Source organism: Myripristis murdjan, chromosome 4, assembly GCF_902150065.1.
Source record: "Myripristis murdjan chromosome 4, fMyrMur1.1, whole genome shotgun sequence".
Classification (NCBI taxonomy): Eukaryota; Metazoa; Chordata; class Actinopteri; order Holocentriformes; family Holocentridae; genus Myripristis; species Myripristis murdjan.
Window position 1 is genome coordinate 34671705 of NC_043983.1, and position 11635 is coordinate 34683339.

Genomic DNA, 11635 nt, shown 5'->3' on the forward strand with positions numbered 1-11635 from the left:
TTTCGCACTTTCATATTGACCGAACTATTATGACCATGTTTTACCGCGCGTTTATTTGAATCAGTTTTATCATTTTCTTTGGTGTCATGGTTTGGTCATATATCTTTAAAGGAGAGGAATGCCTTGAACCAAATAGTTAAATGGTCCTCTAGACGGATTGGCAAGGTTCAGCTTTCCCCAGCATCCCTGTACGCCAGACAGCTACAGAGGACTGCTTCCTCGATTCTAAATGATGACTCTCACCCCTTAAATTGTGAATTTCAGCTTCTTCGTATTTGGTCCCTGAATGTAAGACGAAACGTTATAGGAACAGTTTTGTTCCTGCTGCCATCATAGAGCTGAACAAGCTATAACTAGATGCCGTGCACAGGCCTTATTTATTCATTATTTATTTATTTATTTATGTATTTTTAATCTTTGTTATCTGATTGTATTTTAGTATCCGGGTTTTTAAACTTTTTGTATTCTTGTTTTAAACCAATTTTCCCTTCGTCATTTTGTGTGTTAGGAAATTCGAGTGTTTATTGGTGGAGCCTTGATCTATGTAGCACTTTATTACCATGGTTTCTGGTTATTATGTTTGTTTGATGCTATGTTTGGATGTGTATGTGTGTTTGGACGACTCACTGCAGGACAAATCTACCTACGGGTACGAATACAGTAACCTGAACCTGAACCTGAACCTGAACCTCCCCTGGAATTCACAGTGAAGTTTTGTGGGATTGAACAAAGCTCGGCCATGCGGCGAGGATGAGCCGACCAAAGGGACCGACAGGGTTGATGATAATTCTCCTCCTCAGTTTTGTACTTTGCACTTTCGTCTGACTCCGATGTAAAAGTCCGTCCATTCCAGAGGACAGATTCAGCCTCAGGAAGTCACAAACTGAGTTTCCATTCCACGAGAAGAGAAGAGGAATCTGCCCTCAAACCAAAACTGAATCAAAACTTGTGAAACCCTCAGTTCCCCGGCATGATTCGCTAAATGTTTTGTTGACAAGGAAAATGTGGAGAAATTGTACTGAACAGGCCAAATATTCAGAATGACCGGGATGATCCTGTTTTCTGTCTCACAGCAGCCAGTGGACGTGGTTCAGCTTTCTCGCTCTGTAGGATTGACTGCAGCCCGAACAAGTGCCAGTCCATCCATCACAGGGGGAAGACACACACACACACACACACACACAAACACACACATTCACTTACACTCATGATACAGCAAAACTGGTGTGAGTCTCTTGTACAGACTCCATGCTGTAGCAGCTTGTTTCTCTCTCTTGCTTTGCTTATATATTATTCTATATGTTGTTTTCCCAACAGAAATCAACAGTCAACATAATCTAATCTAATCTGTCCACCTCTGGTTGTAATACATGTCTCCTCTAATCCAGATGCCCTTGAACAAAGTGTTATGTGTGTGTAAAACTGCAGATATTGATCCAGACAGGATTACAATTAAACCAGAGCATCAGAGTTAAGTCAGACCACAGCGGGACGCGTCAAACTGGGTTTTTACTGAGGAAGGCGGAGAGCATCACCGCCCTGTTCCTTCCACAAAGAACTAAATTCCTCTTGCACTGAGGAAAAATCAGAACCACCAGATGTGACCCGGTTGCCTTAAAAGTTGAAGGTTTTCTGAGTCGTTCCCTGCATCCATGTGTTTTAAAACAGCCTGCAGGTATTTTTCACATTAAAAGTGATGGGAAGCGGCTGCAAGACCAGAGAGAAAAGTGGCACTTTAGAAAAAGATGCAGCACTGGCGTCTTTTTATTCAGCGCAGAGAGAAACGATCAGCTTCCAGACCCGGACTGACCAATCACAGCGAAGAGGAGGCGGGGTTTCACGCCGCCGCGGCAGCTGACGGGTTCCTTTCCAGCTTTGGAGGTAAAGCCGGTAAAGCAGCGGTAGTAAAGCTGCAGCTGCTGCTGGCTGTTGCTGTGCTGTGGTTTGACAGCTGGACATCAGGACTGTCTGCTGACTGTGCAGCTGGGAGCTTTTTCCTTTTTTTATATTCAGTTCTACATATATCAGTAGAGCTTTCTCCACAAAAAGAAAGAACACAGCAGAATAGTGCGAACACACCTTTAAAGAGCGGCTGCAGCTCGTCACCGCAGCCATCTTCTGTATATGACCTCTAAAAGTTAACGAGGTGTGGCTCCCTAACGAGGTCTCTGTCTGGTCAGTGGGCCGGCGTGACAGAGAGCGAGCCGGCAGCGAGCCGGCAGCGCTGGCCTGGCCGGCTTTATGAACGCCATCAGAGACCTGCCGGCTGTGAAAAACCTCTTCAGCCAAATGGGCTGCATATAAAACAGGAAATAAAACAGCGAGGAGGACGGCAGCGCGCTAAGACAGTAGAGTACAGTAGAGTGCAGCACAGAGGACGGCCGCAGCAGCTCACTGACCAACACAGCAGAACACAGGAGAGCAGGGCAGAACACAATAGAAAACAATAGAACACAGCAGAACACAATAGAACACAGTAGAACACAGTAAAATATACAGGAGAGGAGATGGTGTAGGAGTGAAGAATGATAGTAGAATACAGTAGAACACAATAGAACACAGTGGAAAATATACAAGAGGAGGCAATGAAGGACTGAAGAATGATGGTAGAATACAGTAGAACACAATAGAACACAGCAGAACACAATAGAACACAGCAGAACACAGTAGAACAGAGAGAAGACAGTAGAAGACAGTAGAACACAGCAGAACACAGCAAAACAGAGAGGAGACAGTAGAAGACAGTAGAACACAGCAGACTGGAAGCTTGGAGGTTTTCTCTGTGGGATTAACGTGGAACAGCTACAAACAGATTTACAGGAGTTTTCAAACATTTTCATGGACAATTTGGAAAATAAAAAAAAAATAAAAATGCAAAAAATGACCATAAAATTAGAAAAAGAAAGTAAATAGAAAACTATATTTGTAATAATTAAAATAAAACTTAACTGTCAGATCAGTGACGCTGATCAGATTCGTTGTGTTTAAATGCTCACAAGCATTTCAGTGAAATTAAACTATTCGTCATTTTGCTGGAGACCCTCTGGAAGACCCTCAAGGACCCCCGGGGGGCCCTAGACTCCACTTTGAAAACCACTAGAGTAGAAGCTCCATATCATATTTTCTACTATAATTACAGCTAATAGAAAAGAGTCTGAGTATTTAAAAAGAGAGAGAAAGAGAAAGTATTTAATAAAATATCAATGATAAAATATTGATAGTAATTCTATGTAAATATGAAATTTACAGTAAAATCCAGTAGAATAGAGTTTGAGAGTGACTGGAAGTTTTATTTAACAAAACATCAACAGTAAAATATATCCTAGACTGGCCAGAGGTGAAACTTAACAGGATAATAACTGCGGAGTCCAGTTTCAGAATGGCTGGGAGGTATATTTAATAAAATATTAACAGCAGAATACAGCTGCAGACTCCATTTAATCAAATATATATAGAGAAGTATAACAGAGCCTAACAGCTAACAGTTCTATTTAATAAGATATTAATGTAGAATAAAGTAGAAAACAGTCCACAGGCTGGCTGGAATACAGCAGGATTCAACTGATAAGGATTTTATTGTTTGTTTGTTTTTTAGATTTGTTACAAGAAGCTGCTGATAGCTGACATTTACTGTTAACATCTTTAAACTTAAAAATAACTACGCAAACAAATAAAACTATTTTTCAGGAAATATGAATAAACAAAATACATAAAAGTATTAAATACTGAGAAATATAAATAAATATTATAAATAATACAAATAAATATTGTAAATGAAAAAAAATTTAAAAACAGATGAGACCCTGTCAAACAATAAAAACTTAAAAAACACTGCATATTGCAGAGGAAGACATGGACACACTGATATCCCATATTTAAAAAAAAAAAAAGCTCTGTTTCAGCTGGATTTTAGATCCGTGTGGGATTAAGCTCTTCCCACGATAACTGGCCGCGCTCCAAAACCCGACCATCACTCGCCGGTTTTGCCTCCTTGACCCGATGGCATATATTCTAGATTAATCACGGAGATTTGGATGGGATTACCATCACAACGCTGCAGAAGCAGCCTGGTTCCAGACCCGTGAATCACACATTCATTTTAAAAAGTTTCCAGCGATTCTGCAGGTCTGATGTTGCTTAATTCAACGGTGACTTTATCAGTGGTAAAAAAAAAAAAAAAAAAAAAAAAAAAAAAAAAAAAAAGCGGCGTTGTGTGGTGGGGAAAACGTTGTTGATGTGACTGAGCTGCACCACAGACTGAGAGCCAGACAGCAGATTAGCTAACACCAGAACACTGGATGATAAAACACCTCATTGATTGACAAATTTATTTTACATAGATGGCACGTCCTCTCAATATCACCTGATATCATAAACTGTGTCCCAATTCAGGGTCTGCATCCTTCGAAGGCCGCATCTGAAGGCCAGTTACGTCACAACACTTTTCGAAGGCCTGTCCCAATTCATCCAAAGCCGAAGGATCCTTCAAATGCGCACTTCAAATGCGGCCTCCTTTTCAGCCGTTGGTAGCCGATTCGGAGGCTGCATCGCGACTATCCTTCTCGGGCTCCCGTATCCCAAAATGCTTTGCGTGCTGCTGCTCAGTCGGAGAAAAGTTCAGATTTCACATTATAAATATTCGTTTTTTACTCATTTGAACATCCAACGCCATATATGTTAAACCAAAACCCCTGTTCTGTCTTGTCTGACAGAAAGAAACGTTATATTTCGGTCTCCGGGAGTTTGTTGTCATGGAAACGGCGGTAACGGCGGTTACGCAACCAGGAAATACTCTGAAGGCTAGACCGTCCCATTTCGTTGCCGTTAGTTGACGGGGGACGCAGGACCCGGACTTCGGAGGACCCGGACTTCGAAGGATGCAGACCCTGAATTGGGACACAGCTATAGTTTTACTTTGCTGTGCTCCAGTATGTTGGCATGGCAACGCATCAGTGTCGAATTAAAAACGACATTAGATCCAGGCGGATGTGCTGGCCAGTGGTGATTGGTTGGGGAAAAACAAATCGACAACTGATTGGAGTTGACAGCAGCTGCAGAGGCACAAAGAGGATTTTGAAGTTTGGCTTGGATGAAGAGCCTCATTTAGCTTCATTTCTTGTTTGTTTTCACACAGTTGTTGGAACAGCCAGTAGCTCCTAAAGCTCCGCCCACTCTCCTTTTAAACGCTTTGCTCCGCCCCTCAGCGGCGAGCCGGCACGTCCAAACGGAGCGCGCCCACAGCTGACTGTGACCCTGTGAGGGAGTTTCAGATCTACCTGGTCAGACGGAGACACTAGAAACCAGTAGAGTCTGCAGGTTCCACACACACGGAAACGCAAAAACAAACATATAGAAAAGCAAATATATAAAAAATATATATACGTGAAAGCGCACAGACAGAGAGGACATTTAGATCCTCAGCCAATCCAAAGATCTTCCACAGAGATCTACGGAAAGACTCGTCTGTAAATAAAAATGAAGGTGAAGGAGCCGCTTACCGTCCAGAGATTCAGCAAAAACAAAACCAACCCGGGGAGATTATTCCACAGAGCCGGGGCTAAAACTCCACAGGTCACCTTTGGTTTAGCATTCAGAGCGAGGCGATGGATTAAAGGCCAAGATGTGAGGATGGGAGTGGTCGAGAGGTGGTGTGGTACGGGCAATAATCAATAATAACCAACAGAATCTCATAGTTTATTCTGAGTTTTACAGAGAGCCAGCGGAGGGAAGGAAGAGCAGGCGTAATGTGGGACCGAGAGCGAGTTCTCGTTAACACTCTGAGCCAACTGTAAACGATTTAAAGGGGCTTGACTGATGCATGAGGAGAGGGAATTACAGTAATGTAGACGGGAGAAAATAAAAGTGTGAATGATGAGTTCAAGGTCCCTCAAGGACAAGATATAAAGGTGCGGTAGAAGTGAGACTTCAGTACTGCAGTAGTCCACAATGTGAGTACTGCAGTACTGAGAGTACTGACGCTGGAGCACCGGAGTGTCCTCAGAGCACCCAACACACACACACACACACACACACACACACACACACACTTAAGAGAGAGATGCTGCTGGTGGAGCTGATAGAGCACTTTATACCATCCTACCATCCTGCAGAGTCAGCAAGATTTAGAGAGGAGGAGGGGGGGTGAAGGAGAGGAGGAAAAAAGAGAGAGAGAGAGAGAGAGAGAGAGAGAGAGGGTGAGAGGAGGTGAACAAGTGAAATAGAGGGAGGGAGAGGAGAGGAGAGATGAAGGAGAGATGAAAAAATGAGGAGAGAGAGATGGAGCAGGGTAAAAAAAAAAAACATCGAGGGAAGGAATAAAATGGAGGAGGAAGATGAGGAGAAAAATGAGGAAAGACCGGAGGAGGGGAGGAAAGAGAGAGAGAGAGAGAGAGAGAGAGGGGCAACAGAGGAGAGGAAAAGGTAAAGAGGAGAGAAAATGATGGAGGAGAGGAGAAATGATGAAAGACGAAGAGGAAGAGGCTTGTAAGGTGTTCAAGAGGTGAGACAAACAATATAAATACAATGTATCATTCTGGTTCTCCATTGATCGGTTCACTTTCTGTTCTATTATGTCGCCGTCCAGCAACGGACAAAATGTATCACTTCGTTATGCGCCTTGGCAACGCACGGCAACGCTGCGGCTCGCCAACACGGCCCCACTCAGACTCCAGCTGAACAGAGGAGGAGATGAAGGACGGAGGAGGAAGAGACCGAGCGCCGTCACATCCGTCCGTCCGTCGTCTTGTTTTGAACGTCGGTGCCAACGTGACTCATATCCAGACCGACCTCACATCTCACGCAGATTTTATAATCTCATTTTAGACGTGACGTATAAACCTGAACTCCTCACCTCAGGTTGGAGGCTCAGGACTTGGAGCGACGTACGACACGCGTCATCATGCTGTGATTTTAAAGCTCCATCCCTGTGATTTTGAGTGTTAGGTCCGTTCACAACAACTCCTCCGCATTTTACACATCAACAAACCATTTCTCAAATCCTGCAGGGGAACTAAAGATTTCCCAACATGGAACCAAAATGTGAAATACTGATTGAAGCAGCCGCCTTATAATGTTCTGCTTGTGCGGTGAACAAAGTCCTCAACACTCAGAAACCACACAGCTGATAATTGGCTGTGGAAAGCAAAACGCTTCCCCACTTAGGGACTATTTTCCCTGGCGGAGGAGGAGGAGGAGGAGGAGGAGGAGGAGGAGGAGGAGGGAGTGTTTCAGTGTGAAAAAGTCCTGAAAACACAACAGTGCTGCTGCTTTTAGGAAAACTCATGTGGAGGACTTTATTGGGCTGATGGAAAACTGGAGTGAAGAAAGTGTGAAGCCTCTGAAAGTTCATGTTCATATCGTAGTGGAATGAATGGAGGAAAGGGAGGAGGAGGGATGTGGCAGCTCTGAAACCCCACTGCTCGCTCTGGGAGGAGAGCAGAGGAACGTTCTGGAGAGATCAGGCCAAACATGGAGAATCACGGGCCCTTAAGATTGCATTTAAGACTTGGATGTTTTTATCTGCGTGTTTCTCTCTGAATTGAAGCTGGATCCTCTGAATTCTGCTGCCAACTCACAACCCAAATTATTATTTTGCTAGAAAAAAGTCAATACTGCAGCACATTACATACATCAGAACTGGGTGACCTGAGATTGGCGTTGCTTTGCCTGCTAAATTTTAGATTACCATCATTCCAGCTGCCACTGAGACATAAAATACCTGGTTTGGTAAATCAGTGAATGGTTTTTAAAATTACATAGTTTGCTAACAGTGTTTTTTATAATTATACAAATTAACTAACACATATACACAAGTGACAGCACACAGCACGGCTTCACCTGCCAGGTGTGTAAACACACACACACAGCTCTGAGGGGAGCCGGTGCGTAGTGATACAGACACAAAGTAGTTCCACCAGCGAGCGAGAGAGAAGGAAAAGAGCTTTGATAAAGACTTTCAAACAAACACAAGGTGTTGTGCATCCTAAAAAAAAAAAATAAGTTTCAGCTCAAAATGGTGGTGCTGTTTGCTGGCAACTGAAAGTGTTTGGTTATATTGGAGTAATTTTTTGGACAATTTTTTTTTCTTACAAGCATTTAAACACAAGCAATCTGATGCAGCATCACTGACTTGACGTTTCAGTGTCATTTTAACAGTAAGTATAACTTTATTGTCAATTTTTTTTTTATATCCGGTGATTTTTTTTTTTGGCAAATTTTCAAGAAAGCTTATTGTTATTTTTCTTTTTTTCCCACTGATTTTAGTGGTATTTTTTGCTAATTTGCAGGTTTCAAGTAGTTCAAGTAGATTAACAGTGATGGGATTAAACCAGAAAGAAGAAATGCTAACGTGATCGCTCACACATTTTCTGCACTGTAACAACTTCAGGTGAATTACAGTGAAATTAAACCAAGACGACCCCTGGAAGCCCCTTAAGGACCCCTGGGGGTCCCCGGACCCCACTTTAAAAACCACTGGCCTCACTGACCTGCCAGTTGCTGCATAAACACAACCTGTGTGAGCATGTGTGTGTGTATGCAACTAGTATTTATGCACTAAAAAACACACACACAACTAGATTGTGAAATGACTTGACAGCTAAAAAAGAGCAAGCAGAGAAAATTCATAACTTTCTCAAAAAAACACAAAAACACAAAGCTCAGAATTCGTGGATCTGTCGGTCCGTCACACAGCTTCACTCGGGGAGACGAAACATCTCCGGATGTCAGCTCGGTGTTTCGACATGCTGGTTCTGCAGCAGATGAACAGCTGCACAACGTGACACTCGCTCAGTCTGCTTCACTCACACTCAGATATTTATCATCCTGCTTATTTACTTATCTGCATCACTTCTCTAATTCTTTGGAAGCTATTTTTCTTTGAATTTAGATGCTTCAGTAACGCGGATCATCTGAAATTCAGCCTCATAAAGCAAGCTGAGTCCAACTGAGTCGAAGAAAGAGGGAGAGAGAGGGAGAGAGGGAGACAGAGAGAGAGAGAGAGAGAGAGAGAGAGAGAGAGAGAGAGAGAGAGAGAGAGGGAGAGAGCACTTTGTGGTGAATAATGCACTGAGGGGAAAATCTTAATGGTCCAATTAGTCTGGTTTGGGTTGATTTACATCTCTACTAGAGAGAGAAAGACTGCAGAGGGAAAGAAAGTGTGTGTGTGTGTGTGTGTGTGTTTCAGTGTGAGTGTGTGTTCTCTAGAGATCACGTGCGACTGTGTGTCTTCAACTGTATGCAAACGTTACCTGGGGCACAGTCAGGTGTGTGTTGATGTGGCTGCTGTCCTCTCTGCGTCCCCCACCTTCTGTCCCCTCCACCTACACACACACACACACACACACACACACACACACACACACAAAGGTTTAATATATAAGGATTTTGGTGAGAGTGGAATCACATCTTTGCTTCTTCTCTCCTTTCACTAAAACAAACACCAGAAAAAAACTGTGGACTTTTTCTATTAAAAATCTGCAAACTTGTTACGTAATTCTCCAAACTTCTCCAGACTTTCCAGACTTCTGGAGGAACCTGAAACTTGTCACTGGAGGATCTGGACCATCTGCAACTAAAGGGGCCTGGACTAATCCTCAGGGATCTGGACCTACCAGCTGAAGTCTTGCTGAAACAACAGAGGAATGGGATCATCTGGGTTCACCATCAAACGGCCTAAAGGGCCAAAATACCAGAAGAATGTCCAGACCTAACAGAACATCTTGACCTACAGCGATTTGGACAATCTGGACCCACCAACAGAGAGCCTCGACCTACCCACAATAACCTGCAGACCTACCAAGACCATCCAAAGGTCTGCACCTCAGACCTGAGGGTCTCCACCATCTGGATTTACCACGAGGCGGTCTATTACCTAATGTTAGGTTAAATATTAGCTAATTATATGTGAATTAAATAAATCCTAATTGGCTGTGTTGTTGCTGAAAAATGTTCTGGCAGAGCCTCCAACAACATATAAGACTGAACTCCTCCCAAAACCAACACTTTTTGTAATATATACACTACTCACAAAAAGTTAGGGATATTCGGCTTTCGGGTGAAATGTCAGGATGAACCTAAAATGCATTCTAACCTTTCCAGGTGAACTTAATGTGACCTTCTGTAAACTTTTGAATGCACATGTCCAACTGTTCAGTGTTTCAGTACTTTTTGCACAAGTTGCTGTTCTCTAACAAGGAGTTTAACGGCAAAATTCACATCAGGTGTTTGATGCTCCAGCTCATCGAGGTCGTATCATTAGGGAACGGCTGCTGGAGACTGGGGTACCTCAGATGGAGTGGCCTGCACTTTCTCAGACCTGAATCCCATAGAAAACCTATGGGATCAGCTGAGTGGCCGTGTAGAGGCTCGGAGCTCTGTACCCCAGAACCTCAATGTCCTGAGGGCCGCCCTTCAAGAAGAGTGGGATGCCATGCCTCAGCAGACAATAAGTCGACTTGTGAACAGCATGAGACGTCGTTGTCAAGCTGTAATTGATGCTCAAGGGCACATGACAAGTTATTGACACTGACATTTTTTGTTGTGGTATATCCACCACTGTTGTTGGCTTTTGTTTCAAGAAATTGTCTGAGATGAGGAAATCACCAGTGCATGCTTCTACTTAAATGCCCTACTTTCATGATATAATATCACTGTAGTGTGAACATTTTACATTTTCCATAAATTTCACCCAAAAGCCAAATATCCCTAACTTTTTGTGAGTAGTGTATATATTGTCTGAATGAAAATCAGCTCCTGATTCAAATTTCAAGTTCCAGTGTGAAGCTGCACAGGCACTGATGGAGATTTAACTTTATAGGCCGACTGCAATAATAAAAAAATGCATTGTGACAGTTTCCAGTGTGCACATCACATACTAACTCACAGTCCTGTTTCCCCAGGAGCAACTGAGTAACCACAGGAATATCATAGAAATATTACAGGCGACAGTGTGGAAGGCACTCTGTTCCTGAGGTGAACCAACCAGAAATACTCTGATTTGCTGTGAACCAAAGGCCCCCCTCTGTTCTGGCTATGACTATTCAGTCCACAGGTTTCACACTCTTCTCTGTTAATCTGCCAATCTGCACAAAGACAGATCTGGAATAACTAAATACGATGAGATGGGAACCCTGAGAGACATCTTATAAAATACAGGTCCGCAGCCTGATGTGACACCAAAAAGGTTGAGAACCACTGGTGTGGACCATGCAGACCTACCACCAGAAGGTCTGAATCCACCATATCTGGACTATCTGGAGGGTAGGCCCCTGAGATCTGGATTTCTCACCAGAGAGCATGGAGCTCTCACAGGCATAACAAGGTCTGGATAAAGACCTGAGCATCTGGGCACCAGAAGGGCTGGACTATCTGGACCTAAATCTTCTAGTGGACACAGAAGATTGAGACCTACCACTAGCAAGACCATGAGGTCTAGCTCCAGATGGTCCAGACCATTCAAGGCCATGAGACCTGGACTTATCAGTAGACCCCTCAGGTCATCTGGGAGAGGTTTCCTCAGTGTTTCCCAGAATCCAAACCAAACCAGGAGAAGCAGTTTTTAGTTCCTCAGCTCCACACCTGTGCAGCAGCTTCCTGAACACCTGACGACAGCTAGCTCATTTAAATCAGGGCTTAA

General features: G+C 43.4%; 1 protein-coding gene across 3 annotated transcripts in view; it reads right to left on the bottom strand.

Moving 5' to 3' along the window:
• Positions 1 to 11635, bottom strand: part of LOC115357679 (inaD-like protein) — an 83502-nt gene that overhangs the window by 20791 nt on the left and 51076 nt on the right. For all 3 annotated transcript variants that reach the window (XM_030049289.1, XM_030049287.1, XM_030049288.1), the window contains one exon: positions 9249 to 9320. In XM_030049289.1, the coding sequence (XP_029905149.1) occupies positions 9249 to 9320 (72 nt within the window). The remainder of the gene's footprint in view (positions 1 to 9248; positions 9321 to 11635) is intronic.